The 17,608-nt window shown below is 43.5% G+C and overlaps 1 protein-coding gene across 6 annotated transcripts in view; it reads right to left on the bottom strand.

Moving 5' to 3' along the window:
• Positions 1-276: 276 nt before the first annotated feature.
• The window catches only part of MPRIP (myosin phosphatase Rho interacting protein), an 86,255-nt gene continuing 68,923 nt past the window's right edge, over positions 277-17,608 (bottom strand). For 3 of the 6 annotated variants that reach the window (XM_089540107.1, XM_089540108.1, XM_089540112.1), the window contains 10 exons: positions 17,468-17,584; positions 11,558-15,391; positions 9,900-10,047; positions 9,659-9,776; positions 9,019-9,178; positions 7,895-8,014; positions 7,651-7,737; positions 7,146-7,308; positions 6,929-7,014; positions 277-5,215 (listed from right to left, as the gene is read on the bottom strand). In XM_089540107.1, coding sequence (XP_089396233.1) covers positions 5,144-5,215; positions 6,929-7,014; positions 7,146-7,308; positions 7,651-7,737; positions 7,895-8,014; positions 9,019-9,178; positions 9,659-9,776; positions 9,900-10,047; positions 11,558-15,391; positions 17,468-17,584 — 4,905 coding nt within the window. In that variant the 3' untranslated portion in view covers positions 277-5,143. Of the gene's footprint in view, positions 5,216-6,146; positions 6,205-6,928; positions 7,015-7,145; positions 7,309-7,650; positions 7,738-7,894; positions 8,015-9,018; positions 9,179-9,658; positions 9,777-9,899; positions 10,048-11,557; positions 15,392-17,467; positions 17,585-17,608 lie in introns of all 6 variants that reach the window. The other 3 variants (XM_089540113.1, XM_089540115.1, XM_089540114.1) reach the window with 3 other exon arrangements.

Raw genomic sequence — 17,608 nt, 5'->3', positions numbered from 1 at the left:
ATTCGCAGATGACTACTCGAAGAAATACCATTACAGGTGAGTAACCTGTCCTTATGGCTTCCTTTTCCTCCTAGTAACTAAACTGTAGGTGGATGCTGCCTAGGCTCCCTCTGACCAGTCCTATGAACAACCATTGGGTGTAATCTACTGGTGTGCAGCTGCTTTGGGAGGAGGGCTGCATTGCACAACCGGCACTGGGTAGCTCTTTGTGCAACAGCCACATGTAAGCATATCACCCACAGGGTTTTAGCCATAGAGAAGTCAGCGCTTGGAACATCCGGAGGCATTTTTAATGGTAAGGACATATAGAGAGTATACACAGTCACAGTAGTTATGCATTGCTTCCTTGTTAGTCAATTGAGTTCACCATCTTTTTCTGGCAGTAAGGGGTGTACAAACTGAAGGATGGAGGGAAGTGGAACGTTAATTCCTCTATGTTGGTTCTCGTCTCCAGCTCAGGTACCTTCATCCTGTCCTAGTAAGAGTCTCATTTCAATAAAAACCGTCTCCGGAGCATGCCAAGGGTGGTGCAAAAATAGTTTATTACCATATAGTTTTATGTATAGTTAGGTAATTATATTTACAAAATCATCATCAGCTACATCCATAGGAACCCTGGCATGTGGAATAAATACTGTGACAAAGTGATACTTCTATTACAGTGAACAGCTGAGGAGAGAACCTTTTTCAAAGTGAAAATGGAATTAACAGAAAAAGATACCTTTCAGACTCATTAATTTAAAACACATTCTTCTTTGCAAGGCGGGCAGATTGGATTCGCTGCTCGGCAGACAGATTTCCAGCTCTCCAGTGAGTCGGTTTTATCTCAATCTGCCCTGTGAGTTTTTCAGTGGTTAGCATCCCCTGTAAACAAAGAACACTCCCACAGCCTTGTGTTGCCTCTGAAGTTGGCAAGCAGCGGGAATTGTCTTCATGCTTGATTATCTTAGAGGACCGCTCTTGAGAAACAGTCATTTGTCAGACTGGGAATGAAGTTCATGTAGCGCTGCTTAGCAGGCAGGCTCAGAGTGTAAGTCTGGGCATCTTAGAAGTAGGCTGGTGACAAGCGTGAGTCAGAAAGAGCTAAAGTAGTGACACTGTGTATAGTACTAGCTACCCTCTTAGCCACAGGTACATTTTGTTCAAACACATGATGGTTGCTATTTTAAAATAGGTTAGAATCAGTGCTCTACTTGGCAGAAGGAAACAAAAGTCCTAAGCAATAATTGCTGAATAGATTTGCCTTGTTACTGGATTGTGTTCTACTGCCAACTCCCCCCCGTTTAATTTACTCTCTAGTGGATTTTGAAGCATCCCAGGAGCTATTTGGACACCACTGAAAAACCAAAACATCTACATCGCACTTAACCTTTCTTGAGCATGCAGTCAGCAATGGGTTCCTCCCCTGTGAAAAACGTTTCAGATTCAAGTAGTAAGGATGGCCTCAGCACTGCACCTTTGCTGAAACTAGATTACAATGAAATACAGTGTAAGTAAACTGACCAGTCACCCTACGTTAGCTGCGTTCTGCCATGCTGTTACAACACGATGCTGTGCGAAAGGGATGTCAAGAGTTGTGGGAATCAAAAGTAGTTGGTTCCCTTATAGAAATCATCTGCTTGCTTTGCAATAGTTAAAGATCCATGCAAGAATATTGGGAGGCTTAGGAAGAGTAGCTACCACCACCGTTACTATATAAATATAGTGTTATCTGCACATCCAAGAGTTGTTTATGTTACTGCCAACTAGGAGGGAAGGGAAGTGAACAGGGAGGAAAACCAATGTATAGGTAAGTCCATTTAAAGTCCTGAAGCACTGTACATGTTCTTTGGACAGGCGTTTCCAAAACTAAGAAGGTATCCGTCCGAGAGATTTAAAAATAGATTTGTAACATTCAAACAAACCAACAAACGTTCTGTCAGGGAACAGAGCAGGTTTATCAGGTTATACTAAATTCCTTTTCCAAGTCAAAAGGACATCTGTATTAGAACAAGATAAAAAAAAGTCACCCCAAAAAACCCTCCGCTAGTTTGAGTAATAAATATTTACATGGCGTGCTCTGAATACTATACAGGTTTTAAATTATTTTTAAAGAGGATAACAAAGCTTTAAAAATGGGAAAAAAATTACAAAGGAAGGTAAGCGACGCGGAGCGTGAATGTGCTTAAAAGTGTTCACAACGAAGTACTGCGCATGGACCACCAAAAAGCAAAAGGTCCAGTGGGAGTCTGACCAAGTCATTACAAAAAGCAACACTTCCTTGAAACAACGCACTGGGCTCCTTGCAGGCAGCCTCTGCCAGAAGAAGAACGGCCTGCGTGGATTTTGCACAAGCGACCCTCCTTCTCCATCGCTTAACAGGATAAAGGAAAACAAGCTGCTTTAATAGAGGATGACTAAGCTCTGTTTCAGGAAAGCGAGAAAGGGAAACAAAGGATTTTCAGCAAACAAGATTTAGGAAGCCATTACAAAGGAGTATTTATACTGTACATCCATCCATTTGCTTGAACTTTCTCTTAGGCCATACATTCTGGATATTTTTGTAGTGTAGATTCGTGTAAAATGGAGCAGCTTGTAACAGAATATACCTGTATATTCATATAACATACGTACTTAAACCTTTCGGAATACCAGCTTACTTTGTGGTGAATGGAGAGCACCTTGGTCACAGCAGTATAGACAGTCTTGAACAAAAGAAGTTTGACAGTTTGACCAGTAATTTACACCAATTTAAATTGTGTGAAGTGTGAGCTTAAAGGAGAGATGGCCTTTTAAAAGGAGGAGGAGGAGGAGGAGTGATTGCAAGTCTAACTGCAATGATTTTTCAGGACATAATTTGTTCTTCTACCACGCTTATCTCAAGTCCCAGGTAAATATCGTGGAAAAATAAGCTTCTTCTACTCTGCTTAAAGCCTAGTTTTCTGAAGGAGCAAGAAGAACAAGTCAAGCCCAGAAGAGATTTTCAGAGACAAGCTGCCACATCTGCTTCCTCCTCCTTCACCTCTTCAGGGGAAAAGATGCTGGCTCTCTCAGTAAAGTACCAGCAGTTCTCTGCAGTCTGAATGTATGGATATACAGCTAGAGATATCAATGAAACCCAGCCAACCTGTGCCCTATTCATATAGTGTTAAAAAAGAACTGCCAGAGACAAACCAAGAAGATGCAAAACCAAAGGTCCTCTAAGACCATGCTGCTCCAAGATGACAACTCCTCTTGAAGGAACATTACACAACCCAGTTTTATGACCCTCTTTGCTTTAGCCATTAATAGCAGCAAAGGTCCACAGAGACTGTTACTGTGGTACATTAAAAGATAATCAGGTACATGGGTTAAAATTACCAGGCTCAGTTTCTGTAGCATGCCTTCGTGTGTATTTTTTGCTGCAAAAGGAGTATCTACTCTTAAAAACCCTCGATCACTGCAATGGAACTCTATGCATTAAGGACAGCATGAAGATACATAAGAGAGATGGGCTGATCTTGCTGTCTGGTAAATACAAAAGCTCATTTTACAGATTAGCTTCTGCCCAAACGTCTGAATAGGCTGCACAGCAGAAATCCACTTCAAGTAACCTGAAATCTACAGAATTAGTACAGAATGCAAGTAAAAGACTTTAAAATACAAAAAACGGTTTTGCCCTTAAAGCTTACAGAATTAACTGTCATTAGAGAGAGCTACAACCTGCTCAACAGAGTGGAATCCCCCTATTTGGGGGGAAGGGGATGCATGCATTGTTCAATGTGTCTCTATGTACACTGTCTTGGTTAGGAAAGACCACTGGCCCAGGGACCCAGTACATCCCAGAAGGTATTCAGTGCTTCCAGCAAGCAGAAAAAAGAAACCCAGATGGGGCCACAGAACTGTTTTGTTTCAAATCGGTGACACTGAACATTAACATCCTACCAACTTGACCTGCCATTTCCCTGCTACTTAGATCTCCCTCTCTACTACCATCATGCAACTGACTATCCCCACACAGATATGATTCGCATGCACGAACAGACAGAAAGTATTGCAACTGTTGTGTAACCGCTAAGCAAAACCCAAAGGCAAGCCCTTTTTTCCTTTTGCCTCTGCTTGGGAGTCTGATACACCTCACATCTCTCAGCTGTTTTCTGCCTTCGGAAGTAGTCCTACTTACAGTTCTGTACCATTCCTGCCAGTTGCACGGTAGAAGCTGGCAAAGATTTATCTGAAGGGCAAGTTAAAAAGTGCAGATGTCTTCTTAACAGACATCTTTAAGAGAAGAAACAATCTCTGTCTAAGCAGAACCCACAGGGAAGGAAAATCTGGTTTGCGCTGTGCTATGTATACACACAGGCAAATGCATCCCACTGAAAGAAGAGAGAGTGCCCTGAAATGTAGCTGGAAGAGGACAGCAGTTGCTGATTATACGAAGTGGTAAATTCCCCCAAGAGCCTGCCTACTATTAGACTTATTTTACAAGGAGCTTGGCAAGCCTCCATATATCACCTGTGTACAAGCCAGTTTAGTAAAAGTTCTACGGTAAATGAAGAGGAATATATCTCAGATTTGTCCACAGAGTGGAATGATGCCAGATGCGATCCCAAATGCCTCCCCCTGCACCACCGACAGCAAGCCAGTGTTTTTGTTCTTGTGGCTCTAGCCAACGCACTGTACTGAGGGAGACTGCTGTGTCAAAACCTGGTGCGTAGTTTGTTCAGGAGGTTTAAAATATGGCTCAAAGCATGCACCTAAGTGCTGAGTGACTCTCAACTGGCAGAGCTAAGCACAGTCTGTGGCCTCTTCTTCCCCTTCCCCAGGGCCCTGTTGCTTTAGCATTCAGTAACACAGAGCTAGCTTATCGATAGGCTGTTAAGCCTTAATACTGACACTTAGTGTAATGGATATACAGTAGGAAGGATTTTTTCTGTAGAACGCCAAAGAGTTGGATATGCCCTTTACCTCCCTGCTCCTATCGACAAGAAGTCAGAGAGTCCGCTGGACAGCGGGCAGTAAAACAGCCAGATCTTTCAGTCTTTTCCGCCGAAGCATCCATTTAAAAAAAGGAAAAAGCAATGAGAATCTTAAGGAACAAAGAACAAAACGAAAGGGTGCCTGTGCTCCGGTGCTGCAAGTGAGGAGGTGCAGGTGATCAAGCCGAACAGAAAGGAGGAGAGAACTAGTCTTTCTTCAAGTCCTTGGATTCAAAGAGCTTGAGGCGCTCCTGCACCGTCAGGCCTTCCTTCAGACTCTGCACATGGGAAGACAAAGAGCAAGCTGTTAGAACGCTATTTTGGTATAGAAAATGGCAAAGTCCAATACAGAGAGCTGGCACAGATGCTCAGGCAAAGAAAAGGCAAGAGATGGCATCCTGAATGAGATTAGAACATGCTCGAGAAAATGCACCATTATGGTGAGGTGTTATTGGTGAATCAGCCCAAGATGGAGAAAGGCTACAGGTGAACTGGATTTGCAGAGGCACAGCTGCCTTGAATGGCAGAGCCATTGCCTGGGGATTCTGAGGCAGCTGGAAAAAACATTTTAAGTCATCAGTTCTGCAAAGCTGCCCTTTCCTCTGCACAACAACAACTTCCTACTAGGATCCTGTCCTGCTTAAACGCCAGGGTGGGGAGGAACAGCTGTCAAGCAAGAGATCCAGTTGACAAACATTGTCTCCTGTCCACACAACATTTTTTTCTGCTTTTGCAGATAATATAACTGGCTTCTCAGGCAACTTCTGGCTACTCTTGCTAAGTAGCAAGTTTTGATCAGATTCACCTGTACCAGGGTTTAGCATGAGTGGATCAAATGGTTGCCTTCTGAGTATAAGCTCTGCTTATTGTGGAGAGTTAAGTCTGAGGCATGCACATTCCTCCAGCATGCATGCTTTGTCCCATGCCCTTAATATAGCACCCTTTGTGCATCTGAGAAGGTGTGCATATGTCCTCCAGCGATGAATGTCAGTGAGGGCAGAGTGAGGCAGAAGGGTGGGTGAGCCACAGGCAGCCATTCATTTGTGCCAAGTTCTAAAAGTCTGGTTCTTGTTTCTTCCACCCAAACTGCATGTAACTGGGGTGGATGGGCAGGAGATTCTCATTAGCCATGGAGATGTGCCCAGGACATGCATTAAACGGTCTGCCCTCAAAGAAGCAGCAGTGCTTGGTAGGTACTGGATGGATTACCTATATGACTGGAATCTGGTGCATTTCAGTTATCCCATGAGACCTGCTCAATAACGGACTGTTATTGGAAGCAAAGACAAAACAGAAACAAGTAACACATAAATCCCAATTGCTTCAGCAGCCCAACTGTCCCAACCATTTCCCCTCCCATTTTGGCGAGAACAAGGCAGTGTGGCCCTTTGGATCATCACGAATTCCAAGATACAATTTGCTTCCTTGCTCAATTAATTAATGAAGTCATCAAAATAAAACGAAGCGTACAACATGGCAATAAAGAGGAATCCAACTGCATTAAAAATAAGCTGGGACTTTCTGTGTAAAGGATAGACGTGACACACATTAAAGTGGTGGCATATTATCAAGATCTGAGTTCATCCTGCGTATAACAATATATTATTTGCATTTGTGAGTGCAAGTTACATACCAAACCTATTCAGAGACTCTTGGGCCACTTCAGTATCAATACTAGAAACAGCATGCAGCTAGATACCTAGTTTTTTTAAAGCTTACTTCTGTGTGAGAGTGCATATGGATGAGAGCTTTATAGTGAATGCAGAGTCAGGGAAAGAACATATACCCAGTCCTTCTCCAGGACAAGAGGCAGAAAAACCACCCCATGCAGTCAGACACACACTAAACCACCAAGACCTAGAGATTGTAAAAGGGGGGGATGTAGATAGCTGGCATTTTGGTAATTCATCTTAGAATTCAACAGGCCATCATAAACTAATCTCTGTGGGTGCCCCAGATGTGGTAGCGTAACAAAGACTACAAGAACGCACCTTTGACCTGATGTTTCTTAATTGCCGGCCAACACTGGTCCTGTCTTTCTTCAAGAAATCAGGGTTGCTTTTGGACTTCATGATATCTAGATGGGCAAGAAAGGGGAGCCATTTTACCCTCCTGTCAAAATCACCACAAATGCAAAGTGTCTTTCTACCACATGGATTTAAAAAGACACCCCCGAGAAATGGCAAGACCCATCGACAGAAGACTGACCATAGCCAGAGACGGTGCTGTTCTCCGGAGACTTTTCACCAAGGGCTTCAGTGGCTGCTTTGAGCTGCTCTTTCAACCTGCTTATGTCACAGTCTGCTTTTGCTCTCACAATGCTGAGTTCTGTGTAGATGTCTTTATACTTATCGCTGGCGTATTTTTTATCCTTGGGGGGGAAAAGAGAGCAATTTCAGTTAAGGAAACCTATTCAGTTGAATCTGAAAAACTGGTAAGAATACATGAGCCACCATGGAGAAACAGGTTTCTATCCTGGAAAACTGAAAAGGACAATGGGAATTGCAGTGAGGTTTCTTACAGCATCTTAGATGACTGGTTGCATGTAAACTTCTAGGTTTGGGTTTGGTCAGTACCTTGATGGGAAATGGCCTCAGAGCCTAGTGTTACCTGTCTTGCATTCCATGAAAGAAGACATAATAGAATATAAATCGAGTAAATCTGCCAGCAAGGAGAAAGATTAATAAATTAATATCTACTCCAAGACTATTACCCTCAATGCTGTTTGCAACTCATCCTTCAAAGAGCTGATCTCCTGCTTCAGGTACTGGATTTCTGATTCCTTGACTCGCAGCAGGACCTGCAGGTGGGAAGAACCCAGACATATCTTTTATCCCAAGGCAAATAGACACAGTCAATTGAGGGGGGGGGAAGGATGTGAGTATCTCCCACTTGTTGGCCCCTTGAACACCCTTGAGCTTTCTTTAACATATGGAACTGAAGCAGAGGTCACTCACTTCCAACTCGTAGGCATCCTTGCCTTGGGTGAGAGGTGAACCGGCCGTCTCCATCCCGCCCTCCCCAGTCAGTAGTGTCCGTAGCCGAGTGATTTCTGCAGCTAGACGGTTGTTTAGCTCCTGTGAAAATACCACAACATTTCCATACATGTAGCAGTCTTGGATAAATATGTAAATCCTAGCAACTTGAAGTGTCCACTTTTCTCTTGCTGGGATGCCTGCAATCTTACAAATCTTGTGGTTCTTTTGGCAATTTTTAAAACAGATTTTTTTAAACACTGTAACAACCCTTTTAAACACATTCTTTCACAAGCCCTGGTGACTACAATGAGACTACTGTGAATACTTTACTGATGGTCTTCAGACTGCTCTGAAGTTTGGACCGCACTGGTAGATCTAAAATACTGGGTAGATTTGCCTTGAACACAGGCAAACCTATTATTTATTTCCATATCAGAATATTCACAATACAGTAGAAAACGTAAACCATCCAGAGGAGGACTAGGAATTGTGCAGCATGTAGGAAGCAGCCTTCCATATACAGGAGGACTGTCTGCTGGTAGAGGCGGAAGTCTCGGCTGTCATCACCAACGCCACAAACAGACCCCTTCCATGAATCTATTCTTTTAGCTTGCAGCTAAATTTCAGCAACAAACCACATTATGCATTGTGTAAAATTCTGGTAAAACAATGCTTTCCCAGCAGAGAGGGTCCTGGCATCCTGTAATCTGGGTTTAGCTTCCACGCATACACATGCCATGTTAAGAATCTACTTTTAACTACAGATGCCAATAAACGAATCACAGGCTTCCTTCATACAAAGTAAGTGTCTTGCTACTGATCTGTTTGGACCTCTGCTCAATGCAGCTCAGAGCACCCTAAAACATCTGAGCACAAGTAACCTCCAGCTGGATTGCTCCCACAGGGCTGGGAATACAGATGTGGGCCCATGACCAACAGAGTTAGTACAGTTACTGTTGGAGTGCAACTAGAAAGCAACCTTCATGGCAAAAAAAAAAAGGTCATTTATAGAGTGCTACTGAACTGAAAATCACTTTAGAAGACCCTCAAAGCCACGCATTTCTCTTCCCCAACTGAGAGGTACGAGGCACATGATACTCAACCTGGTTGTGTGCATTGAGCTCCTGGTTCTCCCGCTGGCACTGGCGGAGGGCCTGCCTCTCTGCCTCCAGGGCCTGGGCCAGGTGAGCGTTTTCCAAACACTTCTGAGAATACTGCTCTGAGAGGACTTCAAGTTCACGCTGGACAGACTGAAGCTCCTCCCTGAGGAGGCAAGGAGAACAAGAAAGACTATCATGCAAGGCCAGCTGTAATTAAATGGCTGTTTAATATAGGACAGGAGGCAAAAATGGCTAACCGTTTGCACAATCTGTCAAGAAAGGAACTGTAGTGGTTTTGCAAGCAGCACAATTCATTCCCTCAAAGTAATTGGCCAGTTAGCTACTCGAGTGCAAGCATTGTATGGAAATGCAGCTTCTAAGTAAAACAAAATATTCAAACAAATACCAAACTGGATGTTGAAGGCTTGGACCAATAACAAAGGTGAATGGTCCCCTCCCCAAATCGGGGAGAAGACAGTCTCTCTGAATCGCCACTTTTATAAATTCAGAAGGCATATTTTAGAACAGCTTCCTCCTTTTCCCTGCGGCCAAATCCGGCCACGGTGCAGGATGACAAGCTGTTCCATCAATTGTAATCATCTTCCAGGGCAATGAACCTATAAAATGCCAAAGAAATGCGTACAGGTATTGTCTCTGGAGAGCTTCTATGTCTGAATTGATGCTGCTAATTTGGGAACGCTGAGTTTTCTCCAGCTCTCGCTCCAGCTCTTCCCGGTGGGCATTCTTCATGGCTTCTATGGCTGGGAAAGAAAAGGAAAATCACCAATAGTGTAACTAACCCTGACTTTCTGGCTTCGCCACCAGAAGAATAATCCAATGCCAATTCTGTTTGCAACTAGGCTGCCTTCCCCTTTGCTCTCTACCTGAGATGGTAGCAGCAGTCTCCTCTGCTAGCAAGCGATCCTTCTCCTCCCGCAGTTTCTCCAGTTCTCGATGATGCTGCCTTTGCAGATCTTCTATCTTTTTCTGATGCGTCTCTTCCATAGCTGCAAACCCTCGTTCACATGTCGCCTGGGAAAAAAAGAGGTGGCGGTAGGGAATCCTGTTACATTCTCGTTATACGTTTTTGTGATCGAACTTAAACATGGACATATGATTATGTAAATGGATGAAAGGCTGGATATGCAAAGAGATGGATGTAACTAAAGGCACAACACTAATGGAATAAACATGTGTGAGAGGAGGGGGGAAGGCATGTTGGCTGTGTTGGCACTCATCTTAAAGAGGAGATTCATCATACCTCTCCAATTGTAATTTGATGGAAAAACTATCTGCAAGCTGGTTGATTAAGACAGTGATATTTCAGAACCTTCCAAAATGGAAACTTCTGGAAGAATGAGATATTTTTAACTACAGGAAGAGGCTTAGTGGTCTTAAGTTAGACCTTTTTTATTAAGACTAACTGGGGGACTACTTAAGTAGCTGTGCACCACTGTGAAATATAGCATAGCTATTGCATGGAAGTAGTAAACTGAACTGAATGTCACCAAGTATGAAGACATGTGTACTCTCTTTATTCCTGATGGACACAAAGTTTTGACAGACTTGGAAGCATATATTCATGACATGCCTTGGGATGAAAGCAATTATACTGTCCTGACTACTTGCAGTCATCTGGCTCATAGTCTAACATGAAGAGATCACTGCAAAAAACCACGAAACAAAAATCCAGCGCTGTTCTAGATTACATTTAAAACCCAGGGGCATATATCACTTTCTCAGCATTATTTCTTGTTAATGACTCCATTGGATCTTGGTAAAAGATCTAATGCTCTGCAAGGGGTACTTGGTAGGATACTTAAAATGATTGAAGACCCACTATTCAATTGGTTTTAAAAATGAACATAAAAAGTGCCCTTCACAGTCAAGTAAAGAGAATTCACTGGGTACAATTTCTGCCTGAAAACAGGAATATTTCCTTTCTAGGCCTGCTGTAAAGCAGATCTTCCTAGTACTTTATTGTGAGATTCAGTGAAATTCATCCTGAAAAACCGTCTCACTTTATATAGCTATTCCAACTGCTGTTGAAGTAGAACCTGAATAAGAATACGCTCAACTCAACTCAACCCAAGAAGGCCTTAGGATCCAAGGTCGACAGAAAGAGAGCTGGAATTGTAACAAAGGTTTAACTGAAGAGCAGCTACAGGAATCTATCTGGAGTTCTTAGGTGACAAAGTCTTGTGTAGATCATATCTGTTGTAGTTGGGAAATATCCTATCACTCTTATTACCAGCTCAAGCAATTGATGTCATGCTTGAAAAGGACTATAAAGCAACATTTCTGCTTATGTTTTAAGGGCTAGTCCTGGATACTTCTTTATTTAAAATGTACTATTTGCCTAACTGCCATGGGGCATGATTCACATCTCTGCTCTCTTTTGGCCCTCGCCACTAGCCATCTGATGATTCTAGATGCCTATTTGCCTTAAAAGAAAAGGAGGGAAGGAGCAATGAATGCACTGACATGAGAGGAATTTACATACATGACTTATTAAGATTAAATTGTTTTTTTAAAAAAACACCTTAAGATTCTCAAAGTCTTTCTGGTATTTCTCCCGCAGCGTGGATGCATTCCCTTCAAGGTGCTTATTCTCCAGCTCGTCTCTCATGACATTCATCTGGGCTTCCAGTTCTTGAATGCGCTCTCTTAGCCCATGCATGGCATTCTGCTCACTTTCAGAGACCTGCATTCCACCATTGGCCTTATTTGCTGCCCATGTTTCTCTTGCACCAGATGCTACTGTGGGCGATGTTTCTGGGTGCTGCTTCTGGTACTCGTCCAAAGATTCCTGCAAATGCTGAAGATTCTGGTTGTAATGCTCTTGCAAGGCCTGCAGCTCCTTACTGTGGAGGACTTGCAGTTCTTTCATCTTGGCCTGGAACTCGTTCTCCAAAGCCTGCATTTGCTCAAGGTGATGCCTTTCTAAGTTGTGCTTATCTTGCACAAGGACATCTAGACGGAGGAGCCCCTCAGTTTGTTCATTCTGTAACATGTCCTTAGTCTTGTTTAGCTGCTCAACAACGTTTTGGATTTCCTCTTCATAACTACCCTGGAGGTCTGACATTTTTTGGCTCTGCTTGTGTTCTTCCTCTTCCAGGAGCTTCCGTTGACTGTCGAGCTGCTCTGCTTTGGCCTTGAGTTCTGCGTTCTCTTTTTCAAGCACAGAAATCATTTCTGCATACTCATTCTGCTGCTTCCGGAGCAGTTCTTCATACTCTTCTCTGAGAGAACCAACGGCTCGTATGCGCTCCTGACACAGCGCATCAACATTTTGAAGAGAGTCCTTGTACAGCTTGGCCTCTTTTGCATACTCCAACCTGGCTCTGTAAGCCCCATAACAAACCTGGGCCTGGACAATTGCATCCTGCACTAGTAAAGAAGAGTAACGCTCAAGATCCCCCATGCAAAGATCATAGGGAGGACTGTAAGAAATCTTTAGGAGTTTGTGGCAGTCTTTCAGGGCATCTTCAGGGGACAGAGATAAGAGAGCAGCAGAGATTTCTTTGAGGACATTTGCCCTGTCTTTGAGCTGCTGAGCAAGATCATCATGGACAGCAGCCAGAGCCTGACTGCTAAGATCCTGCAAACTCTGGGCTCCTGCCATGGAGCCATGAAGGCTTACATCCCATGCTGTATGGACTCCTCCTGAAGCATCTTCTTGAATTTCAAGGGCTTTAGAAATCTGGTGCATAACTCCATCAAAATCGGGTGTCCTGTAAGCTTTAATGATTTCCTCTAACATGCACTTATGTTGCTGAAGAGCTGTTTTAGTATTGTGGAGGTCTTCTTCAATGGCTTTTAACCTCTGGTGAAAGGATTCTCTCATTTTCTGGGCAACAAACCCAAGCTCGGCTTTAACCAGTGTGCTGTCTGCAACCGACTGAATGAGGCACTCTGGGACATTTGAACTCAGACTCCCCATTTTCTCGCTATCTTCTTCGTCCATAGCACCCAAATGTTTCCTTAACTCCCCTACCTGACTCCAAAACTGATCTTCCAACACCAGCTTTTTGGATAAGACATCAGCCAAGGCAACTGCAGTATGTGAAATGTTTGAAGGCTCTAACAGAACTGCATCCACCGTACCATGAATCTCTCTAAGGGTCAAAGAAATCTTAGAAGAAGCATCTCTCAAAGACTCTGCTATCTGGTTGATCAATGAAGATTCAAAAGCCACCCTCCTGGAAAGCAACCTCAACTGGTCTTGTTCAGAAAGTTCCAGTTGCTGCAGGGGAAGATGAGCTTTCTTCTCCTCAAGGCAGCTGCCTTCTGCATGCAAAGACTGGGCTGAAGGATACTCTTCTGCTTGATGGTCAGGCAAAGAAAATGTCAATTTTAACACCTGGATTGCATTAGACAGAGTACTTTCCATATTGGATAGGGCATCCAAAAACACCTCTCTTTCTTTTTCTTTGTCAGATCTGGGCAACAATCTGAGCTGTTCTCTGCACTGGCTTAAGCAAACCAAGGCTTGGTTGTTTCTTCCATGAAGCCCACCCAATTCATTGATGTGGTTCTCCATCAGCTTAAGCTTTGACTGCTTCTCACTTTCCAGCTGTGAAACCAGCATGCCGACTTGAGTCAAGCTCTCCTGAAGCTGTTCCCTAAGCTGAGCTTCTGTGCTGGCCCACTGGTGATGAAGGGCAATGAGAGTGTCTTGATTATGGCCTTGCTGGCTTTCAAGTTTCATGGTTACATCTTTGAGCTTTTCTTCTGTGATATAAAGTTTTGTTTCCAAGGAGTGAATGATCGACAGATATGTCTCAGGATCACCTGCGGGAGGATAACAGGGAGCTGGTTCTGAGGACATGCTATCTTCAGAAAGGGACCTGTCCTGGCTGGTGTCTGAGGATGTGCTGCTGGTCCATGTCTTCTCTGATCCATCGGGGTGAATGTACTTTTGGCACTGAATGCTGGAAAAACGAATCCTTTGTCTTTTGGCTCCTGGAATTTCTACATCAGGTTTTGTTGAGTCCTTCTGAAAAATTTCCCTTTCATTAAAGTCTGTAGACTTGGATGGAGACTTGCATTCCTCTGTGTTCATTGCTGTATGCGCATGTATTTGCCTCTGACTAGTATTGGGGACTTCATCATCATCCATACCATGGATGGCCATGCAATCTGAAACTGGAAGTCTTCCTTCCACATGTAAATGTTGCACTTCTTCTACTATTTGTCCAGTATCAGCAATGTCTGCTGCTATATTCTCATCAGACAGTATTTTCAACACATCTTCTTTGGCTTTCTGATTTTCTTCCATTTCCTCTACGCTGCTGGTCATGGCGGCCTTTTTAAATAAACGTTCACCAAAGTCTTGATCCTTTTTCTCAACAACTCTCAAATGGGTTTCCCTCACTACTCTCAGCTCTTCCTCCTTTTCTTTCAGGACTTTCTGCAAGTTCTGAAATTGTCCGGACACCACTTCATAGGAACGTTCCAAAGTGTGATAGTTGCTCTCTTCCAGTTGCAGCTTGGCTTGTAGCTTGGCCACCTCATTATCAGACTCGGCAACTTGATTCATCAGCTCTTGGAACCGGGACTTAATCTGATCCCTTTCTTCCTCGAGACTCTTTATGTGATCAACAAGGTTCTGGATGCTTGCTTCCTTCATTTCCAGCTGCTCCTCCAGCTGGTGGACAATTTCACTACTTTCAAATTTGGCCGTCAGTTTTTCTTTCTGCAAAATTTCCATTTGCTGTTCACTATTTTGAAGTTGATTCTCATACTCACTGGCTTTATCCTCTACTTCCTTCAAACTCTGGATCAAAACCTGCTTCTCCTTTTCACAGCTTTCTAGCAAAGCCTCATAATTCCTTTGGAGTTTCTCTTCCATCGACATGCGAGACTGCTCACTGGCACTCAGCTGCCGGCTCAGGTCAGCAATCCGATCCTGGAGCCGCTGCACTTCCTTCTGGTAGTCTCTTTGCAAGGCCTGCTGTGTCTCCAGATCCCTCAGTTCTTGGGTCTTTTCTAACAAGAGTGCTTCTGCCTTCTTCAGCTTCTGCTCACTGGCTTTTAACTGGGAGCTCAGGGCTGTTTCGCTGTGCTGCCATTCTTCCATCTGCTCTTGCGCTTTCTTCTTTTCAGCTTTCAAGTCGTTCTTTAGCTTGGCCAGAGTCTGCTCCTTGATGGAGAGCTCTGCGGCGGCATTGCTGAGTCTTGCTTGCAGGCTCTGAATCTCGGCCTCATGGTGCCGGATCACGTCCTTTGCTTCTCCGTAGCTACGCTTGAGGGACTGGATCTGCTGGTTGATAAGCTCCTGGCGCTGACATTGGGCTTCCAGCTCGCTCTGGAGGTCTCGATTGACTTTATGAAGCCTCTGCCAGGCCCCTGATGAGGAAGCGGCGGCCTCCGTCTTGAAAAGAAAATTGATTAAATAGGAGATTAGTAACACTCTTGAGTCCCAGTTCTGAGTGTCACACCTCTGGTCACAGACCAACTCCTTGACATGGTTTGACCATGCAACCCATCTGCTCCAATTTTGGATGTTGCCTGTTTTGTTTTGTTTTGTTTTGCTTTTTTAAAAATCGCTTTTATTCAGAGAAATAGGGTCAACTTCTTCCAGGTTAACAAACAACATGGATGATAAACACCAAAACAGCTTTAATGCAAGACAGCTCAAGAGAAACAAACTGAATAAAACAAAATAAGAATGATGGACACCACAGGAAAAAATAATGACACAGGACAAGGAGAAGAAAGGTTTGAAAAGGAGTGAAAACTGCAAGGAAGAGATGATGGCCAGCAGTGCCTATGAAAACCTTTTGTAAGTCCTGGAAGACCTACCTTTGGGGCTCAAGGCTAAATTGGAAAACCTATTCGGATAGATTTTATTTTTGTTTGATGGGGCAATCTAAATATGACTAATGCTGTGTGTGCAAATGTCCACATTTAAATAAGCCTTTGCAAAGCAAACCATGCAAAGCTTGAGATCGTGTCCTAGGAAGGTGAGACCAAGAAGCAACACAATGCCTCTCTCCACTCTTAAGAGAAGGCAGCTGCGCCACATCTTTGAAATGAGTGTTTTTTGCATACTGTAAAAAATAACCACACACACAACTGTAAGTGAAATTTAAAATGTGGTGCCTCTGGACCTGTCTGCTGTGTTTGTTTTATATTTAAGCAAAGACAAGTGAGAAGGAAAGAAGGGATACGATGAGAACATAAAAGTTAGAACAAGGAATTACTGGAGAGATTTGAACCAAAGTCATGATGCATGCAGAGAGAAAAACTTACAAAGAACCATGCAAGAGTCGGACAAGAAACAACGTGGCTTGGCGAATACACAAACAGAAAGAGGAAAGAAGCACAGCGTTGAGCCTCATAATTTGGCCTGCCTTGCTGTACTGTAGTTTCTGGCAGGGACAGCCCACAGATGTGACACTCAGGTACATTAAGTCAGATAACATGCTTCCACAGGAAAAATAAACTCATGCAATATTATCCACACCCAAGAGAGATTAGTAGAGCGGCTTCCCCACCCTCCCCGCAAAAGAGCCAGAGGATATATTGGTATCTTGGGGAAAGAAGAACAGTAGTCATGCTGAACTTTCTTTTTGCATCCAGTGGGTTTCAAGAGCTCAACTTGCAACCAAGCTCAAGGCAGGAGATATGCAGGAAAGGAGGTTACATTACAAGAGATCAATGAGAGGCTTCAGTTCAACATGCATGCGATCAAGCCCTGGAAATATACAGAACCTTGACTGAGAGGAAAACCTAAACATTTGACTTAGGAATCAAAAATGGGTCCAAGTCCAGTAATGATAAGCTCTGTTCATTTGTAGAAAAGTGTAACCAAATGCTCATAAGGATCTGAAACTACCGGCTTTTCAGAAGTTATCGTTTGCTTCCCCACAGTCCAACACAAAACCAAGCGAGAAAGGCCATTTTTGAACATACTGCTCTTTTTCAAAGGTACTACAAAACAAAAGGTACATCCATGTAATAAGAAGATACAACACTAAGTACTTAAAACTGTTATGTTTACTTTTATTGGATGCATTACTTATCTATGAGAAATTGGAGTGTTTTATTTTACATTAGGAACTGCCATCTAATTAAATAAACTGAATCAATCTGCACCTATATGTATATAAATCAAAAGAAATGCACTCATCTACAACAGAAAATACAGACCAAGTGGTACTTTGCATGGCGCCTACAACGGAAGCAGTTTCAGATGCGTTCTTGATTTTGTTTAAGAATATTCCTGGGCAAGAAAGTTGAGAATGGGTAAGATAGCCAGGACACTGGATAGAAGGGACACTTGTTTTTGTACATGTACCTGTAGAAAGAGGATTAATACCACCAAAAACTTCTCCTTCCCCATCACTACCTGCAATGCTGGCATACTCACAAGCACCTTGGACTGAAGCCCCACAGATAAGAACCACAACCACAGAGAAGGATCTTCCTTTTACCCTCCTCCTACCTGTAGGACATAGCCTTCCCGGGCGCTCTGTTCACGGCCCAAGGCTATTTTCAGCTGGTCCTGCAAGACGCGATTCTGCTCCAGAAGATCAGAGGCTGCTTTCTGGCTCTGCTCCAACTGAAATCAAGACAGAAAACAGGA

Source organism: Sceloporus occidentalis, unplaced genomic scaffold (assembly GCF_023333645.1).
Source record: "Sceloporus occidentalis isolate IW3139 unplaced genomic scaffold, rSceOcc1.0.p SCAF_10, whole genome shotgun sequence".
Classification (NCBI taxonomy): Eukaryota; Metazoa; Chordata; class Lepidosauria; order Squamata; family Phrynosomatidae; genus Sceloporus; species Sceloporus occidentalis.
The sequence above is the reverse complement of the archived record's forward strand: the minus strand, read 5'-3'. Positions and strand labels throughout refer to the sequence as shown.